Source organism: Narcine bancroftii, chromosome 1 (genome assembly GCF_036971445.1).
Source record: "Narcine bancroftii isolate sNarBan1 chromosome 1, sNarBan1.hap1, whole genome shotgun sequence".
Classification (NCBI taxonomy): Eukaryota; Metazoa; Chordata; class Chondrichthyes; order Torpediniformes; family Narcinidae; genus Narcine; species Narcine bancroftii.
Window position 1 is genome coordinate 391599216 of NC_091469.1, and position 21494 is coordinate 391620709.

General features: G+C 52.3%; 1 protein-coding gene across 3 annotated transcripts in view; it reads left to right on the top strand.

The window, feature by feature from the left end:
* The window catches only part of asb4 (ankyrin repeat and SOCS box containing 4), a 52127-nt gene that overhangs the window by 16802 nt on the left and 13831 nt on the right, over positions 1–21494 (top strand). For all 3 annotated transcript variants that reach the window (XM_069913672.1, XM_069913673.1, XM_069913674.1), the window contains exon 4: positions 17033–17146. In XM_069913672.1, the coding sequence (XP_069769773.1) occupies positions 17033–17146 (114 nt within the window). The remainder of the gene's footprint in view (positions 1–17032; positions 17147–21494) is intronic.

The window sequence follows — 21494 nt, forward strand, 5'->3', positions numbered from 1 at the left end:
GTCGATAGAGTGCTGCACTGTCCTATGTTTGTATAATATTTTGAGAGATTGTAATAGGGTGGAAGTGGAGAGGATGTTTCTTCTTATGGGGGAATCTGAAACTATGAGCCACTTTTAAAAATAAAGGGTGACACTTTTAAACCAAAATAAATTGATTTAATTTTCCCTCTCCGAGAAATGAACATTTTTGGAACTCTTTTCTTCAAAGGGGAACAGAAGCAGAAAGACATGGCTACTTAATAAGCAAAGGGGTGGATGGTGATTCAGAGATCATAGAATGATAGAACCATAGAACATTACAGCACAGAAACAGCCACTTTGACTCTTTTAGTCTGTGCCGAACTATATTTTTTGCCTAATCACCCCGACCTGCTCCCAGACCATATCCCTCCATACACCCCTGAACATGTACCTGTCCACATTTTTCTTGTGACAAAATTGAGTCTGCATTTACCAATTTAGCTGGCAACTCATTCCACACACCCACCAATCTCTGCATGAAGAAGTTCCCATACTATTCCTTTTAAACTTTTCCCCTTTCACCCTTAACCCATGTCCGCTAGTTTTTATCTCCCCTAACTTCACGATCAAATCACCCATTGTCTTAGGAAATGTAAGAGCAGACTTGAGGTGCCAGTGGTGTCTTACTCCTAACTCATGTGTATGTTTGCTAACTTAATTGGTTCATTAATTGATTCATTATTGTATCTACATTCAGTGAATTAATCTCTTTTATTAAATAGCTATTAAAGGAACTTTATTTGCAGTCAAAGAGTCACTCAAAAGGTTGTCACTCCTGAGTGGATGGTGTCTTTATTTTTGATTTTTGGTCATCATAAAAAAAATTGGAATAAAAAATGTTGAATTTTTAAGACTGAATTTGCAATAAATTCAAAGGTACTGAATATTACTGAATTTGGTCCTGAGGAATTGTAAACTGTGATTGCTGTGAGAACTGTGTTGAAGAAACAAAGGCATCGGTCATGATCTTTCGTTGTCCAGAACTAGTTCCAGTATGGGGTCTTCTATTTTCACCCTCTGCCCATACTGTATCAGGAATGTTTCAAATAACCCAGCAAATTCTAACTTTTTTGAACAGGAGATGCCAGATAAAATTAGGGATGTTGAAGTTTCCCTTGACAACAACCCAGTTATTTATTTTTGTACGTTTCCAATATTTGCCTTCAGTGGTCCGGTGGCTATTGGGGAGCCTATAAGAATACTCACAAAAGAGTGATTGCTCCCTTCCTGTTTCTGACTTCTGCCCACCCTGACTCAGGAGATCATCCTCCATGAGGTCCTTCCTTTTTACAGCTGTGATACTATCCCTGCTTAACAATGACATTCCCACCCACACCTCTCTTTTACCTCCTTCCTTATCCCTTATGAAATATATAAATCCTGAGATTAGGTTTGAAGTAAATCACAAAAATCTGTAGACACCGTGGCTAAAGTAAAAACTCTTAATGCTGGAGAAACTCAGCAGGTCAAACAGTGTCCTTTCTGTAGCAAAGGTAAAAGTACATCACCGACATTTTGGGCTTGAGCCCTTTATCAAGGTATGAAATAATTGAGGTTTTGGGAGCCCAAAACGTTGGTTATATATTCTTACCTTTGCTACATAAAGGACACTGTTTGATCTGCTGAGTTTCTCCAGCATTAAGAGTTTTTACTTCAGGTTAGATTCCTTTTATTGGCAAAGTTGCTGCCTTGCTTAACTTCTTCCTCAAGTAATACTCATGTAATATCCTGATCGCTTTCCCTCAAAGCTGACGTTTTCCCTTTTCTTCACTTATGGTCATCAACAGCTCCGCATGTTTACACAGCAATGATGCACTCTTTGTAATATTGCATTCATTATTGCCCAAGGATTCTTGACTCTATGCCATTGGAACTCTGTAATTAGTAGCTCTAGACCCAATTGTTACTGAAATATTTTGCTTGAGAAAAATTGTCATTGGCCCATTTCCTTTGGAGTTATGAAACCATGTATATAACTGGTCTATTAGGTATGATTAAAACAGTGGGTTTCAAACTTTTTCTTCCCACCCACAGACCACCTTAAGCAATCCCTTACTAATCACAGAGCACCAATGGCACAGGGACGCGATTGGAAAGAAAAAGGTTGAGAAATGTTGTATTGTGGTAACTTCACATCTGATTAGGTTAATTGTTAGGCAAGTGGTCAGAGAAGGACACCCCCCCACCCCAAGAAAGGCTTAAATCACAGGAACAAAATAAGCTTCCGTCTCACTGCTCCCAATCTTACACACAGTCCTGATGTGGAATGAAGGGTCACAGCTCCACGTTCACCCGAGTTCAGGTGCTGTCTGTGTGGAGTTTGTACGCTCTCCCCTTGTCTTGGACCAACAGGTCGGTCACCTGACGAAGGCACCCGAACCCCCCGTTGAAACGCCGGCGTCCGGGGCGGTGGAGGAATTGGCTGAGAAGAGCGTGTTGCTCCCACCCCCCTCCCATGGTTGGAGAGGGATTAAACTGCGATCTCACGGCGCCGGGCTCGTCTCCAACAAAAGGAGCGGGAGGCAGGGTCCGCCGCGCACGGAGCGAGGGGGAAGGCATCGCCAACGAGACATTCGGTCCGGCGTCGCCGCTGAAGCGCAGACCCAGCGAGGATGGTCCCCAACTCCAGCCGCGTCTGTGTGTCTGGGAGCCGGCGGGCTGAGTGCGGCGCTCCAATCCCCGGGATTCAGGACTCTGAGATTCCTCCACATCTCCGGCGTCTTCATTTTCACCTTCAGTGTGCATGCGCTATACTGGTGCGGCGGCCAGCGGGCCAACTCTAATATATATTTAATATGATCTTGCGGGCCAAATATAATTATATTGCGGGCCAAATTTGGCCCGCGGGCCAGAGTTTGACATGTGTGCCATAGAGTAACCTTGTAAGTAGAATCCTTTGTGTTTGTTGATGGTCAGGCACAACAGTTTTATGAATATCATTGTCTCTTCTAAATCCTTGTATATAATTTTAAAATGGTAGCAGATGTTGTTTGTTAACAGCTTGCTATCTGAATTGTTTTATCTGCATCAGTTCCAGCTACTGTTTGGAGTACCATGTACAGTTTTGGTCATCAAATTATAGGAAAGATATAAACAAAATAGAGAGAGTACAGAGAAGGTTCACGAGAATGTTGACAGGATTTCAAGGTTTGAGTTACAGGGAAAGGTTGTGCAGACTGGGGCTTTTTTCTCTGGAGCTTAGAAGATTGAGAGGGGACTTGATAGACGTGTTTAAGATTTTTAAAGGGACAGACAGAGAAAACGTGGATAGGCTTTTTCAATTAAGAGTGGGGGAGATTCAAACTAGAGGGCATGGTTTAAGATTGAAGGGGGAAAATTATAAGGGGAACATGAGGGGAAATTTCTTTACGCAAAGGAAAGAAGGGTGGTGGAGATGTAGAATGAGCTTCCGACAGACGTGGTCGAGGCGGGATCATTGGTTACATTTAAGGAAAGACTAGATAGTTACATGGATAGGAGAGGACTGGAGGGGTATGGACCGGGTGCTGGTCAGTGGGACTAGGAGGGTGGGGATTTGTTACGGCATGGACTAGTAGGGCCGAACTGGCCTGTTCTGTGCTGTAAGTGGTTATATGGTTATATGGTACTGTTGCTATGAGCTTCTATTTTTGCTCTAGCCCATCTAATTTCTTCTCATCTTGATTCCTTGGAACATTTGGTGTTGGTTTGAACTTGCTATAATCTGGCTCTGCATCTGATGAAGATAATTAGGCAGTCAACATTTCAGGTCAGCACCCTTAATCAAGACTTAAAAAGAATGGGGAATTGGCAAATATAAAAGAGAGGAGAGGCCAAGAAGTTTTATTTTGCATTTATCTGGGCTTTTATCTTGCGCTTATCTGGCTTTTATCTTGCATTTGTCTGGTTTTTATCTTGTGTTTATCTGGACTTTGCATCTGGTTGGTTGTGAATGTTTGTATTGCCCTCGATTTAGCTTGTGCAACTTTCTCCAAATATATCATCATATCTTCCCCAGAATGAACCAAGATGCAACTTTGAAGTATCGGTGCTGAAAACCTTCTTCCAGTTCAAATTTGATTTGTCTCGTCCATTCATTTCTCATTAAAGTTGGCCTGTGATCATAGTTTTCTGCTATGATGGCTAGCTACACTCATTATGCTCTGGTACATGTTTGTACAACCATATCTGAAAAGATTTTCACTCTGACGCTAATTTCTGTCAATTGTACATGTCTGTGCTTGTTAAACTGACTAGATTGAGGTGGGTGTTGTTCAATACAACAATAGCAACTGACTGAACTAGTCTCATCTGTTTAGTTTGGATGGATTTGCATCCTTTCACTTTGGAATGACCTTTTGACAAAGGAACATGACTGCACCTCTCTCTCTCCACCATTACCACCAGTCATTGACTCCCACTCATTATGATGGAAAAATTCAGTCAGGTGGTAAGCAGAACAATTACCAGTAAGTTTTGATGCGACAGACTCACCTAAAATTGACCAGATCAGCATAAATTTAAAGTTAGTCATACAGCACAGAAACAGGCCCTTTCGACTGTGAGCCATGCCACCCAATTACAACCAAAAGACCTACAACCCCTGGTACATTTTTGAATGGTGGGAAGAAATCAGAGCACCTAGAGGAAACCCACACAGACACGGGGAGAACATATAAACTCCTTATAGACAGTGCAGGATTCGAACCCTGGTCCCGGTCGCTGGGGCTGTAATAACATTATGCTAATCACTATGCCGACTAATAATTAATGTTCTCCAGAAAACAATTTGTATAGTCGTCAATAGTCATTGAGACACAGCAAGCATATTTCAAAGAGGTGGATTTGTAAGGTAACACAGCTTACATGTTTTTCTTTAAAATTATCTGTAAAACTTTCAGAATCATGTGTGTCATCCAACTCTGCTGTGCAACAAAATGACAATGCAAAATTGCACATAGATTTGGAGAAAAGGAGCAAATCAATTCATGCATGCCTTATTAGGATACATTGCAAGGAGACCTCTGTCACCTCTCCATCCCACCCATTCACTCCAACTCCTTATTTCACCCACCCATAACTTCCCTTCTACTCCCTCCCCATTGACCACACCATTCTCTACCACTTCTCTGCCTCTCCTATGCTGCTCTCTCTTCTTCCTGCCATCCTCTCTCCCTCCCTACTCTCTCATCCATACCCATTAATACCATACCCATCCCCTTTCCCATAGTCATCTCTCTTCCAAGTTTTCTCCCTACCAAACCTCTCTCAAACCCCAGCACATTCTCTCACACTTTCTCACTGGCACTATCTCTATCCAACCCTTTTCTCTCCCATCTCACTCATCCATTTATTGCCTTATTCTCTGTTCTCTCTATTATAGCCCTCTCACTTTCCAAATCCCTCTCATTCTCACCTCACACCCACGCCCCTCTTTCAAAGCTGTCATCTGCTACTTTCCACCACCATCTCCTTCATATCTCTCCCTCATTTTCTCCACATCCCACTGTCTCACAAAACTCCTTTCTTTTAGCTCCTCTCTCTCTCTTTCTCTTTCCACTCTCTCCTCTCTATTTCTCTTCTTCAGCCCTTTATTTCACCTCACTCCTCACTCCCCCACTCTCTCAAATCAGCCCAGCCTTAAGACATACTGCAGAAGATCTTCAGTGCAGTCGGTATTTCAGACCCAGTCATTTTAATTGTTTCCTTTCCATTGTAAGGTCTGAAGTATGTGATGGGAGAATGTAAAATTCCATTTTCAATTCCTCAGCAAATGAAACAGCTCTTGCCTGCATGCAGGGAGATCTAGACAATGTTCAGGCATGGACACGCATGCAATGGTCTATGTGTGAGTTTCCCGTCACTAACCATTTCAATTCCTTTCACCAATCCTACAATGTTGAGTTTCTTCCTGGCCTCATCCATTGTCAGGGTGAGGTTAAATGTCAACCTGAGGAGTGACAGATTATATTTTTCATGGACAGTCTTAAACCTAACATGAACATCATTTTTTTTCTAATTTTATGTACGTCTACCTCCATCTGATTCAACTGTTTACATCTCTTTTTTTCTTAAACATAATATTACCTACTTATTTATTTTAGTCTCAATAAAGGGTCTCAGCCTGAAATGTTGACTGAACCTTTTCTACCCATGGATGATGCCTGACCCAGTGGGTTCCACCAACAGCATAGTTTGCTCAATATCCCACCATTTGCAGCTTTTGTGCTTCTCCAGTGTACTGAAGACATTTACATCATACAGGCACAAGTTTACTCACCATTTATTATGCAATGGTCCAGAACAGGGAATCTAATTACCAATGCCTTTTGCATTGCAGAGATCCCCACCATCTGTAGTTTGAGTCAGCATTGTTCAGAACCTAATCTGGAAGAGCATGTTAGAGGCTAGGTATCCCGTGGTGAATCACTCACATCTTGAAATTCCAAAATCTTTCCATTATCTATCAGCATAACTCAGGAGCCAGATGAATTGCTCCCCACTTCCCTGGAAAAGTGCAGTTCCAGCAACTCTCATGAAGCTCAACATCATCCAAATCAAAGTTGCCCATTTGATTGACACTCCATCAAACCTTCTAAACATACATTCCTTCTACCTCTAGCAGAGAGTAGCTACAATATTGAATCCCAGAACATTGATGGTTGGGGATGTTAATGGCCTTAAATTTTAAGGTTCCTTTTTTCTGGAAATGATCAATGCCTAACAAGTGGCAAATATCTTTGTGCCAATAACAAAATGCACTGCAGTTCGTCGTGCATGATACTCTAATAGCACCTCTCAAATTGGAGAGCTCACGAGGAAGGGCAGAGGTAGGATATGGATGGGAATGCAACCACCTATAGGTTCATGACCAAGTCACAGACCATCCTTATTTGGAAGTATAGCAAAACACCCGGTGTCCCAGAATTCAGACAACTGGCAGCCTCAAGCAACCGGGGGAAAAAAAATTAAGCAACATTTTAAAAATAAAATAATAGGTAAAATTACGTAAGTTTAAAATTGTAAAAGGTTCAGTTTTCAGATTTATTGTCAGTGTGCAGTGAACTGGGATTTACTGGGAGAGTGCTGTATTGATGATGGGCCCCACCTCCTGGCTCCACCCCAAATTACCCATATCTAACCCTGGTTTCCTGCCTAAACCCAGAACCCCTCTGAAGCCTACTAGTCAACCCTACCCATTGTTGAAAGCTAATAAAAGCATTTGTTCTCCCTCCAGTTGTGTGAGAACTTTTATCTACACTACAATTTTATTAGCTTTTAAAACAAGGATGGAGGCATTACCTAAGCCCAGTATGCTGCTAATAGACCCCTAGTCCCCTTAAGCGGCTGAGGAGTTCGCATATTGGCTAGACTGCTTCCAGGCTTACCTGAACGCGACCAGGGATGTCTTCTACACAGATGAACTCCAGGGTAGGAACAAAGAAGGAGTACTCAGTCGTCAGAGACTGCTAGATGTACGAGGCTGCTATCAAGGTGCTGAAGACTTGCTACATGAAGGCCCCGAATGAGGTCCTAGCGAGGCACCAGCTCGTTCTACATTGCCAACAGCCCGGAGAGTCGATCGACAACTACTTTCTGAATCTGCGGACACTTGCTAAGAAGTGCAGCTATGAAGTGGCTTTGGGCCATGACCAAGATGACGAACAGATCCGGGACACTCTGGCTGCAGGATTCTGCTCGAGGTATGTGAGGCAGCGACTACTCGAGTTGAGAAAGAAGGACCTCGTTAGTCAAGTCAAGCTGGCCAAATCACTGGAGCAGGCCAGGCTCAAAAATGAAGATCTCGAAGCCAGTGAACTCACGCTCTCAGGTGAGCACTTCCAAGGACTGGCTGCTCCCGCCACGTCTGCCCCTGCTCTAACGGCTGCTGCTTCCTGCACCACAAGTGTTTTTTCTGCAAAAATGTGCTCATTACCCCACTAAAGAGTCGGCATGCTCCAGCTGCGGAAAGAAGGGACATTGGGCTACACGAAGGAAGGTCCAGAGAAGTCCACAGCCTGCACCACTCCTGGATCCGATTCCAGGCCCAAGTCGTGTGCCCGCAACCTGCCCAAGATTGCCTGCTGCGCCACCCGTCGTCTTCAGAAACGGCGCGAAAAGGCTCGGCGGCCATCTTGCCGCAGCCCGAATTCAAATTCAGAGCCATCATTGTCAGAGAAGGAAGGAGAGCGGCACCATCTTACTTGCACAGGTCCATTCAGGATGGGGGGGGCACTTGAGTGAGGAACAAGGCATCTCTGGTGAACTGGCATTGCTGGTCCTCGACCAGAACAGATCTCACCAGCTCAGTAACTCTCTGCTAATAGTGAAGGTAAATGGACACAGGCTCCACGGAAAGTTTTATAGACTCATGGACTGTATGAAAGTATAACATAAAAATGTATCCTTCTCATTATCGAATCTTCCTCGCGTCTCAGTCCTATTCAGCGCATGTAAAAAAAATTGTATAGTTCATTTATAATTCAAAGGAAGGGGAATTTCGTAAATTTCGACTGTATATTTTGGATGAATTGTGTGCTCCATTTTTATTCAACCCACTACCGTAGTATCCTCAGCAGATTTGTAGATTGTATTGTTTTCATACCAAGCCACATATTTATAAGTGTAAAGCGAGCAGAGCACGGGGCTAAGAACAAATCCATGCCATGATCCAGTGCTGATGGAGATTGTGGAGGAGATGTTCTGATCAATCTTTACTGATTGTCGTCTGGAGGTGAGGAAATCCAGGATCCAATTACACAGTGAGGTGTTGAGTGCCAGGACTTGAGTTTGAAGATCAATTTTGAGGGGATGATGGTGTTAAATGCTGAACTGTAGTCAATAAAGAGCATCCTGATGTATGTATCTTTGCTGTCCAGGAGTTCCAGGGCTTTGTGGGGCACCAGTGAGATGGCATCCACCTGTTGCTATGATAGGTGAATTGGAACAGATCCAAGTCGCTGCTCAGCCAGGAGCTGATAGTCTTCAGCCTTTCAAAATACTTCATCCTGTCAATGTGTGTGCCACTAGTCAATGGTCATTTAGGAGGTTATAACGCTCTTTTTGGACACTGGTACTATTGTTGTCTCACCCTGCCAGAGTGAGATGTTGAAAATATCTGTGAACACATTGGTAAGTTGGTCAGCACAGAATTTTAATACTTGGCCAGAAACTCCATCCAGACCGATGCTTTCCTCATATTCACTCATCTGAAGGCAGCCCACAGGTCACCCTCGGATATGGACAAGAGAGGATCATCAAGGGACATGGGAGTGCACAGTGATGGTTCTATGGTCAAATTGGACATAGATAGCATTGAGTGCATCTGGGAGAGAAGCTTAACTGTTTCCTATTGCATCAAATTTGGTTTTGTAGCAGGTTACACCATTTAGACCTTGCGACAGCAGTTGGGTATCCTTCATTATTTCCATTTTCATCTGGAAACTTCACTTTGGCCAGGAGATAGCTTTCCGAAAGTCATACATATTCCTTCTGGTGTGATCTGGGCCTCTGACCTTAAATCCCTTTGATCTGGCTCTCAGCAGGTTCTGGATTTCATTCCAGGGTTTCTGGATGAGGAAAACCCTAATTGATTTAGTGGGGACACAGTCATACACAGCTGTTTTGATAAGGTCTGTGACAGCCTTGGTGTAATCATTCAGATCCTCAGCCAAATCCTTGAACACTGCAATCAAGGAAGTCCTATAACCATTCTTCAACCTCCTGCGACCACCTTCTAATTGTCCTGATCTCTGAGGTCTCTCTTTTTGGGCTCTCTCTGTGTGAAGGTAGAAGGAGCACAGCCAGGTGATCCAATTTGCAAAAGCATACTTGAGAAAGAACGGGAGGCTTTCCTTATCTTGGTGTAGTTGTGATCTAGTGTGCTGGGACTTTGGTAGATGCTGGTGGTAGTTAAGCTGGTAGTTAAGCAGGGTTTTATTGAGACAGACCTGGTTAAAGTCAACAACTAAGATTTGTAGTACATTAGGGTGGGGTGTCTCATGTTTACTGATCACATCATGCAGCTCCTTGTAATTGGTATTGGGAGGGATATAAACACTGATTGGAATCACTGATGAGAACTCTCGGGGTAGATTGAAGGGTCTGCATTTAATTGAGATTTGCTCTAAGGCAATAGAGCAGGAGGTCAACATAATCTCAATAACCGTACACCACCCAGTATTAATGAAAATACACCCACCATCCCCTTTCCCTTTGCCAGAATCCGATCCAGTCTATGAACAATGAAGCCCTCTGGTTGGTGTGTCCAGAGTGTACTCTGTAAGCTAGGTATCAGTGCAGCAAACAACTGAGATTCGTCTCACCTGTTTCTGAAAAGTAAATGTTCCCCTGAAGTAACACAATAACCTTTGATGAAGATGGAAACAAATATTCATCCAGCGGAGAACGTTGGTTGTACTTTGCTCAAAACAGCCATTTGAATAAAATTGTGTGAAACTGTGATGCATCGCCCAGGGTGAAGAGATGATCGATGCCGCTCGTCATTGGTCTGGACATTCTTAAAGTGACTCCTTATCCCTGATTAGTAAGAGTCACCCAGGACAGATGCATTATCTGTAAACTTGGAGGAGGAGGTGTTAATATTATTGTCTTTTGGACAGCTCCATAGAGGGGGAGAATCTGCAGATATAGCAATGGTTAAATGTTTTCAAAGAATGCGACTGAAAATAACGTAAAATTCTTTAAGGTTTATATATTCTTGCAAGTGACGGTTGTTGAGTATAAGTACAATACAGGTTGAGAACCCTTATTTGAAATGCATGAGACCACCAGTGTTTCTGAATTTTGGATTTTTTTGGATTTTGAATAATGAATTTAGGATAACTAAGCAGCACAGGAGCAACAGCAGAAAACGTGTATCAGCTGTTAAACATCAAGCAACGGTAGGCTACAATGCTGTGTTATGATCAAAAGGTACAGTACACTGTATTTTAATTTTTCAATGCAATAATGTTGTTGGTCATGTAACATGGCATTTTAGGTGGAGATGAATTTCAGATTTCACATGAAAATAATATTTTGTACTTACAAAAAAAACGATCTCTGTTTACAAAAGAAGATAAATACAGGTACACGATCCTTTATCCGGATTTCTAAAATCTGGAAAGCTCCAAATCTGGCAAGTGGTGACCGGTAGTTGGGGGAAGCAGCTGACGGACCGTCGGGCGGGGGAGGCGGCCGAGGGACCGGCGGGCGGGGGAGGCGGCCGAGGGACCGGCGGGCGGGGGGGAGGCGGCCGAGGGACCGGCGGGCGGGGGAGGCGGCCGAGGGACGGCGGCGGGCGGAGCGGCGAGGACCGGCGGCGAGGGGAGGCGCGGGACGGCGGCGGGGGAGGCGGCCGAGGGACCGGCGGGCGGGGGAGGCGGCCGAGGGACCGGCGGCGGGGGGAGGCGGCCGAGGGACCGGCGGGCGGGTGGAGGCGGCCGAGGGACCGGCGGGCGGGGGAGGCGGCCGAGGACCGGCGGGCGGGGGAGGCGGCGAGGGACCGGCGGGCGGGGGAGGCGGGCCGAGGGGACCGGCGGGCGGGGGAGGCGGCCGGGGGACCGGCGGGCGGGGGAGGCGGCCGGGGGACCGGCGGGCGGGGGAGGCGGCCGGGGGACCGGCGGGCGGGGGAGGCGGCCGGGGGACCGGCGGGCGGGGGAGGCGGCCGGGGGACCCGGCGGGCGGGGGAGGCGGCCGGGGGACCGGCGGCGGGGGAGGCGGCCGGGGACCGGCGGGGGGGAGGCGGCCGGGGACGGCCGGGCGGGGGAGGCGGCCGGGGGACCGGCGGCGGGGGGAGGCGGCCGGGGACCGGCGGGCGGGTGAGGCGGCCGGGGGACGGCGGGCGGGGGAGGCGGCCGGGGACCGGCGGCGGGGGAGGCGGCCGGGGACCGGCGGCGGGGGAGGCGCCGGGGGACCGGCGGGCGGGAGGCGGCCGGGGGACCGGCGGGCGGGGGAGGCGGCCGGGGACCGGCGGGCGGGGGAGGCGGCGGGGGACCGGGGGGGGGGGGGCGGCGGGGGGCCCGGGGGGCGGGGGGGCGGCCGGGGCCGGCGGGGAGGCGCGGGGGACCGGCGGCGGGGAGGCGGCCGGGGACCGGCGGGCGGGGGAGGCGCCGGGGACCGGCGGGCGGGGGAGGCCGGCCGGGGACGGCGGGCGGGGAGGCGGCCGGGGGACCGGCGGGCGGGGGAGGCGGCCGGGGGACCGGCGGGCGGGGGAGGCGGCCGGGGGACCGGCGGGCGGGGGAGGCGGCCGGGGGACCGGCGGGCGGGGAGGCGGCCGGGGGACCGGCGGGCGGGGGAGGCGGCCGGGGGACCGGCGGGCGGGGGAGTGCGGCCGGGGGACCGGCGGGCGGGGGAGGCGGCCGGGGGACCGGCGGGGGGGGAGGCGGCCGGGGGGACCGGCGGGCGGGGGAGGCGGCCGGGGGACCGGCGGGCGGGGGAGGCGCCGGGGGACCGGCGGGCGGGGGAGGCGGCGGGGGACCGCGGGCGGGGGAGGCGGCCGGGGGACCGGCGGGCGGGGGAGGCGGCCGGGGGACCGGCGGGCGGGGGAGGCGGCCGGGGGACCGGCGGGCGGGGGAGGCGGCCGGGGGACCGGCGGGCGGGGGAGGCGGCCGGGGGACCGGCGGGCGGGGGAGGCGGCCGGGGGACCGGCGGGCGGTACCGGCGGGCGGGGGAGGCGGCCGGGGGACCGGGCGGGCCGGGGGGGAGGCGGCCGGGGGACCGGCGGGCGGGGGAGGGCGGCCGGGGGACCGGCGGGCGGGGGAGGCCGGGCCCGGGGGACCGGCGGGCGGGGGAGGCGGCCGGGGGGACCGGCGGGCGGGGGGAGGCGGCCGGGGGACCGGCGGGCGGGGGAGGCGGCCGGGGGACCGGCGGGCGGGGGAGGCGGCCGGGGGGACCGGCGGGCGGGGGAGGCGGCCGGGGGACCGGCGGGCGGGGGAGGCGGCCGGGGGACGGCGGGCGGGGGAGGCGGCCGGGGGGACCGGCGGGCGGGGGAGGCGGCCGGGGGACCGGCGGGCGGGGGAGGCGGCCGGGGGGACCGGCGGGCGGGGGAGGCGGCCGGGGGACCGGCGGGCGGGGGAGGCGGCCGGGGGACCGGCGGGCGGGGGAGGCGGCCGGGGGACCGGCGGGCGGGGGAGGCGGCCGGGGGACCGGCGGCGGGGGAGGCGGCCGGGGACCGGCGGGCGGGGGAGGCGGCCGGGGGACCGGCGGGCGGGGGAGGCGGCCGGGGGACCGGCGGGCGGGGGAGGCGGCCGGGGGACCGGCGGGCGGGGGAGGCGGCCGGGGGACCGGCGGGCGGGGGAGGCGGCCGGGGGACCGGCGGGCGGGGGAGGCGGCCGGGGACCGGCGGGCGGGGGAGGCGGCCGGGGGACCGGCGGGCGGGGGAGGCGGCCGGGGGGGACCGGCGGGCGGGGGAGGCGGCCGGGGGACCGGCGGGCGGGGGAGGCGGCCGGGGGACCGGCGGGCGGGGGAGGCGGCCGGGGGACCGGCGGGCGGGGGAGGCGGCCGGGGGACCGGCGGGCGGGGGAGGCGGCCGGGGGACCGGCGGGCGGGGGAGGCGGCCGGGGGACCGGCGGGCGGGGGAGGCGGCCGGGGGACCGGCGGGCGGGGGGAGGCGGCGGGGGACCGGCGGGCGGGGGAGGCGGCCGGGGGGACCGGCGGGCGGGGGAGGCGGCCGGGGGACCGGCGGGCGGGGAGGCGGCCGGGGGACCGGCGGGCGGGGGAGGCGGCCGGGGGACCGGCGGGCGGGGGAGGCGGCCGGGGGACCGGCGGGCGGGGGAGGGGGCCGGGGGACCGGCGGGCGGGGGAGGGGGCCGGGGGACGGCGGGCGGGGGAGGCGGCCGGGGGACCGGCGGGCGGGGGAGGGGGCCGGGGGACCGGCGGGCGGGGGAGGCGGCCGGGGGAGGCGGCGGGGGAGGCGGCGGCCGGGGGAGGCGGCCGGGGGAGGCGGCCGGGGGAGGCGGCCGGGGGAGGCGGCCGGGGGAGGCGGCCGGGGGAGGCGGCCGGGGGAGGCGGCCGGGGGAGGCGGCCGGGGGAGGCGGCCGGGGGAGGCGGCCGGGGGAGGCGGCCGGGGGAGGCGGCCGGGGGAGGCGGCCGGGGGAGGCGGCCGGGGGAGGCGGCCGGGGGAGGCGGCCGGGGGAGGCGGCCGGGGGAGGCGGCCGGGGGAGGCGGCCGGGGGAGGCGGCCGGGGGAGGCGGCCGGGGGAGGCGGCCGGGGGAGGCGGCGGGGAGGCGGCCGGAGGGACCGGCGGGCGGGGGAGGCGGCCGGGGGACCGGCGGGCGGGGGAGGCGGCCGAGGCACCGGCGGGCGGGGGAGGCGGCCGAGGCACCGGCGGGCGGGGGAGGCGGCCGAGGCACCGGCGGGCGGGGGAGGCGGCCGAGGCACCGGCGGGCGGGGGAGGCGGCCGAGGCACCGGCGGGCGGGGGAGGCGGCCGAGGCACCGGCGGGCGGGGGAGGCGGCCGAGGCACCGGCGGGCGGGGGAGGCGGCCGAGGGACCGGCGGGCGGGGGAGGCGGCCGAGGGACCGGCGGGCGGGGGAGGCGCCGAGGGACCGGCGGGCGGGGAGGCGGCCGAGGGACCGGCGGGCGGGGGAGGCGGCCGAGGGACCGGCGGGCGGGGGAGGCGGCCGAGGGACCGGCGGGCGGGGGAGGCGGCCGAGGGGACCGGCGGGCGGGGGAGGCGGCGAGGGACCGGCGGGCGGGGGAGGCGGCCGAGGGACCGGCGGGCGGGGAGGCGGCCGAGGGACCGGCGGGCGGGGGAGGCGGCCGAGGGACCGCGGCGGGGAGGCGGCGAGGGACCGGCGGGCGGGGGAGGCGGCCGAGGGACCGGCGGGCGGGGGAGGCGGCCGAGGGACCGGCGGGCGGGGGAGGCGGCCGAGGGACCGGCGGCGGGGAGGCGGCCGAGGGACCGGCGGGCGGGGGAGGCGGCCGAGGGACCGGCGGGCGGGGGAGGCGGCCGAGGGACCGGCGGGCGGGGAGGCGGCCGAGGGACCGGCGGGCGGGGAGGCGGCCGAGGGACCGGCGGGCGGGGGAGGCGGCCGAGGGACCGGCGGGCGGGGGAGGCGGCCGAGGGACGGCGGGCGGGGGAGGCGGCCGAGGGGACCGGCGGGGGGCGGGGGAGGCGGCCGAGGGACCGGCGGGCGGGGGAGGCGGCCGAGGACCGGCGGGCGGGGGAGGCGGCCGAGGGACCGGCGGGCGGGGGAGGCGGCCGAGGGACCGGCGGGCGGGGGAGGCGGCCGAGGGACCGGCGGGCGGGGGAGGCGGCCGAGGGACCGGCGGGCGGGGGAGGCGGCCGAGGGACCGGCGGGCGGGGGAGGCGGCCGAGGGACCGGCCGGGCGGGGGAGGCGGCCGAGGGACCGGCGGGCGGGGGAGGCGGCCGAGGGACCGGCGGGCGGGGGAGGCGGCGAGGGACCGGCGGGCGGGGGAGGCGGCCGAGGGACCGGCGGGCGGGGGAGGCGGCCGAGGGACCGGCGGGCGGGGGAGGCGGCCGAGGGACCGGCGGGCGGGGGAGGCGGCCGAGGGACCGGCGGGCGGGGGAGGCGGCCGAGGGACCGGCGGGCGGGGGAGGCGGCCGAGGGACCGGCGGGCGGGGGAGGCGGCCGAGGGACCGGCGGGCGGGGGAGGCGGCCGAGGGACCGGCGGGCGGGGGAGGCGGCCGAGGGACCGGCGGGCGGGGGAGGCGGCCGAGGGACCGGCGGGCGGGGGAGGCGGCCGAGGGACCGGCGGGCGGGGGAGGCGGCCGAGGGACCGGCGGGCGGGGGAGGCGGCCGAGGGACCGGCGGGCGGGGGAGGCGGCCGAGGGACCGGCGGGCGGGGGAGGCGGCCGAGGGACCGTGGTTGGGGAGGCGGCCATGGGACTGAAACGGGGTGGGGGTAGCTACGGCAGCAAAATTTGGGTGGTATTTCCGAAATTCGGATAAAGTAGATATTCAGAACACACTGTCCCCCAAGGGTTCCAGATAAAGGATCGTGTACCTATACTAGAAATTCTGCTGGATGGCAAATAAAGCACAGTGAGTAATGCATGCAGGTCTGGCAGTGACGACGGTTGCTAACAAATTGGCACCCACGTGTGGCGTAATGTCGGCGCTCAAAAAGTTTCGGATTTTGGAACTTTGGATAAGGGGTTCTCAACTTTATTTCTGTCTTTTAAACTGTTTATTCTTAATGCAAATGTATAATAGGTATTGTAAGAGTAAGTCTTAAGCAACAAGAAAATTTACTTATCCAGCATCTGCCAATCCCCATAGGTGCCAGATCCCAGGGGTTTTACTATACATGATTGGCCTTGATTGTCACTGAGTCTACTTCCTGTGATTCCTGAAAACCCTGCTATTCCTTTCTTTCCCATAAATATCTCCTTCTCTCCCTTATTCCACAGTCAAATGGGCTGTATTGTCCTTGATAGTGTTGATAATATTCCCACAATCCCAACAGCATGGTGGGAATAACTACACAAGAAGAACAGCAGTGATTCTAAAAGGTGACGCACCAGCAACATCTCAAGGGAATTCAGGAAATGAATATAAAATAACACCTTCTGTCTCCCATCCACCATACTTCTCCAATTTCATTCTCTCACTTCATGCCTTCTCTCTCTTTTTTGTACTTCCACTCTCTTTCTCTCTCTCGCTTTCACTCTCTATACTATCCATTTCTCTCTCCCATCCCTCTCTTTCTCCTATTCATTCTTTCTTTCTCTCACTCCCTTATTTTCTTTCCCACCATTTTTTACCTTTGCCACTTTCCCTTCTCCATTCCTAAACTGCCTCTTCCATTTAGATTGATTGATTGAGACTTATCTCTTCCACAACTTGAGCCAAAGGGTGGGGTGAGAGTCTTTCAGGACAGGGGTCAGGCATCATTCTTCTCCAGCACAATGCTCTGGTCCAATAGAGTGGGATTATGTAGGAGATGAACAAAACATATATTGGTGTAAGTTTAAATAATTATTTATGCATCAGTGATTCCGATTTATTCTTCATTAAATTAAGCCAAAGGTTTGACTGAAATTACTTCTTATGTGTATGTATAGGTTCTACAATCATGCTGTGCCAGTCCAAAAGTGATTGAAGTCATGGTCAATTCTTATGAATTAATTCAATCTACGCCAAAATGGAGAAAAGTTATACCCGATGATATTTTAGAGGTAATTCTGTTTGACTTCTATTTCATTCTAATAATTCCAAATTTAACAAGAGTGATCAGTTTAGAAATTTGTTGATTTCTGCAACATCAAACTTAAAACATTTAGGTTGAAGAGGACAATGAATATTCAGTATTAAGTAGATACTGGATATTTTGAACTATAGTACCATAGACCACTCTAGCATGCCCTCCATTCCCCTCCCATCCACGTACCTGATCAAATTTTTCTTAAATGTCAAAATTAAGCCTGCATTTTCCAATTTAGCTAGAAGCACATTGCACGCTCCACCATTCTCTGCAAGAAGAAATTCCACCTAATGTTCCCTTTAAACTTTTCTTCTTTTGCCCTTAACCCATGTTCCCTCATTTTTTATCTCACCTACCCTCAGTGCAAAAAGCCTGCTTTGCATTTACCCTGTCTATACCCATCATAATTTAGTATACTTCTATCAAATCTCCCCTCATCTTCAGTGTTCCAGTGAATAAAGTCCTAACTTGTTTATCCTTTCATTGCAACATCCTTGTAAATCTTCCCTGCAGTCTTTCAATCTTACTCATAGCTTTCCTGTAGTTAGGTGACAAAAAATGCACACAATACTTCAAATTTGGCTTCACCAATGTCTTATACAAACTTCATCATCGCATCCCAACTTATATACTCAGTAGTTTGATTTATGAAGACTGTTACAAGCCCAAAGGACCCAAAACCCAGCAGCAATAGACATTCACCAAGTTAAGTAGTTAATTAAACAAAAGTTGTTTTTAATTATCTTTAAACATGAAAACAGAATCAAACTTTAACTTCTCTCTATTAACTTAACTAACACAACTTAACCCCTCTTCTACTTCTAAGCACAAGTGTATGTAAACTGTGCACAGAACTTAACATGTATAAAGTTCACCAGGCTTTTGTACTCGAAAGGTAAATGCTTTCTGTACAGGAATGTTCAAAAATGCTCAAGAAACTCAGCAGGCCTTGTAGTATACATACAAGGTAAAGATATCTAACATGGTTTCGCATCTGGATCCTTCTTCAAGGTATGAGCAAAAAGGAGGCAGGCACCTGAATAAAAGATCTGGAATGAAGGGAAGGAAGGACGGGGGAGGACTGCAGGCCAACAGACAAAAGGTGATCATTGGACATAAATAGGAGGACAGGAGAGGAAATGAGTGAAATAATGAGGGAGGGGATGTCTCTTTGAATGCAAAGCTGGAAGAAAGGGGACAAAGGGAAAAGGAAAGAGAAAGAGTCAGAGCTGGAGGAAAGGAGAAATAGGGATGGGGATGGGGAGAGATGGGAGGTAGGAACCAAAGAAGATGATGTTAATGCCAGCCATCTGGAGGGTGTCCAGACATAACTTGAGGTGTTATTCTTCCAATTTATAAGCAGTCTTAGTCTGGCAGTGCATGAACATAGGAACATAGGAAATAGAAACAGGTGTAGGCCAAAAATGGCCCATTGAGCCAGCTCCGCCATTCAATACAATCATGGCTGATCTAATTTATGACCTAACTCCACCTACCTGCCTTCTCCCCATATCCCCCAATTCCTCTATCATGTAAAAATTTATCTAACCAAATTTTAAATATGTTTAATGAGGCAGCCTCAACCACTTCCCTGGTTAGAGAATTCCAAACATTCACTACTCTCTGGGAAAAACTATTTTTCTTCATCTCTGTCCTAAATCTACTCCCCCAAATCTTGAGATTGTGTCCTCTCGTTTTAGTTTCTCCCGCCAGTTCAAAAAACCTTCCTACATCTATCCTATCCATATCCTTCATAATCTTATAAGATCTCCTCTCATTCTTCTGAACTCGAGCGAATACAATCCTAGACGATTTAATCTTTCATCATAAGTCAACCCCTTCATCCCAGGGATCAACCTAGTAAACCTCCTCTGGATCATCTCCAAAGCCAGTATATCCTTCCTCAAATATGGAGACCAGAACTGGACACAGTACTCCAGGTGAAGTCTCACCAGTACCTATACAGTTGCAACATTACCTCCCTACTCCTGAATTCATTTCCTCTAGCGATGAAGGCCAACATTCCATTTGCCTTCTTAATAACCTGCTGCACCTGCAACCTAACTTTTTGCGATTCATGCACAAGCACTCCCAAGTCCCTCTGCACAACAGCATGCTGTAGTTTTTCACCCTTTAAATAATATTCAGCTCTTTTATTTTTCTTGCCAAAGTGGATAACCTCACACTTACTAATATTGTACTCCATCTGCCAGACCTTTGCCCACTCATCCAGCTTAACTATATCCCTCTGCAGACTCTCCACATCCTCATTACAATTTGCTCTTCCACTCAATTTGGTGTCATCCGCAAACTTGGCTACACCACATTTTGTCTCCTCCTCCAAGTCATCAATGTAAATGATGAACAGTTGTGGGCCTAACACTGACCCCTGCGGCACCCCACTTACCACTCTCTGCCAACCTGAAAAACTCCCATTTATCCCGACTCTCTGCCTCCTGTCAGACAACCAATTTTCAATCCAGGCCAATATACTTCGCCGGACTCCACTTTCCTGTAACTTACTGATAAGTCTCTTGTGCGGCACCTTATCAAACGCTTTCTGGAAATCCAAATATACAACATCAGCCTGTTCCCCTCTATCCACCACGTCCATTATATCCTCAAAGAATCCTAACAAGTTTGTCAAACAAGATCTTCCCTTTCTAAAACCATGCTGTGTCTGCCTGATTGAACCCTTACGTTCCAAAAGTTTCATTATTTCATCTTTAATGACAGCTTCAAGCATTTTTCCAACTACAGACATCAAGCTAATTGGCCAATAATTTCCAGACTTCTGACCCCTTCTTAAAAAGTGGCGTGACATTTGCTGTCTTTCAGTCTGCCGGGACCTGCCCAGAATCCAAGGAATTTTGGTATATGACCACCAATGCATCAACTATAACTTCTGCCATTTCCTTCAGCATCCTTGGATGCATATCATCAGGATCAGGTGATTTGTCTGGCTTTAGTCCCATTAGTTTCTCCATCACTACTTCCTTTGTAACAACTATTTTAACAAGGCCCTCCCCAACATTTGCATCCTTAACTCCGCACTTGGGCATGCTGGACGTGTCTTCCAACGTGAAGAATGACACAAAATATTTGTTCAGTGCCTCGGCCATTTCCTCATTTTTTGCTACCAGTTTTCCTTTCTCATCCTCCAAGGGTCCTATGTTAACTCTGGCCACCCTCTTCCATTTTATATATTTATAAAATTTTTTGCTTTCTGTTTTTATATTTTGTGCCAATTTACTTTCATAATCCTTTTTCCCATTTCTTATTACCTGCTTTGTAACCCCTTGTTGTCTCTTAAAGTTATCCCAATCTTCCAGTTTCCCACTGCTCTTTGCAGCTTTGTACACCTGCGCCTTCAATTTTATACTCTCCTTTATTTCCTTTATTAACCACAATTGATTTTTCCCTCCCTTGCTGCCCTTTTTCCTAACTGGAATATATTTTTTTGAGCATTACAAAATATTTATTTGAAAATCTTCCACTGTTCCTCAACTGTTTCATCAATTAGCCTGTGCTCCCAGTCCACTCTGCCCAATTCCTCCCTCATCCTATGGTAGTCACCCCTGTTTAAGCATAATATATTAGTTTTAGATCTAACTATTTCCCTTCCATCTGAATGAGAAATTCAATCATCCTATCATCGCTATTTCCCAGATGGTCTCTGACTATTACATCATTTACTCTATCTCATTGCACAACACTAGATCCAGGAGAGCATTTTCTCTTGTGGGTTCCTTAACATGCTGCTCAAGAAAGTTATCGCGGATGCATTCTATGATGTCCTCTTCCAGACTCCCACGACCAACTTGATTTTCCCAATCTATGTGGAAGTTTAAGTCCCCCATGACTACTGCCGTATCATTATTACATGCCTCACTTATCTCTCTATTTATTTCCTGTACCATTAAACTACTGTTATTTGGTGGGCGATAGATAACACCCACCAATAATTTTTTCCCTTTGTTATTCTTTATCTCTACCCAAATGGACTCAACATTATGCTCTTTAGATCTTATATCATCCCTCATTACTGCCTGGAGCTCATCTTTCTTTCTTTTTTCTTTTTCAATCTTTTTATTATTATTATAATTTATAAACACATACAGTTCAAAGAGATATAAAAAATACATAGTAAGTAATGAATTAATACAGAGATATTAAACAATAATATTACAGAATAAAAATATATCATAAAAAAAAATTTAGATCAGTTTAGGGTGTGAACTATCTCTAAAAAAAATGATATAATTAATAACAATATATGAAAAAAAGAGAAAAAAAAACCCCAAAAAAGAAGAAAAAACAAA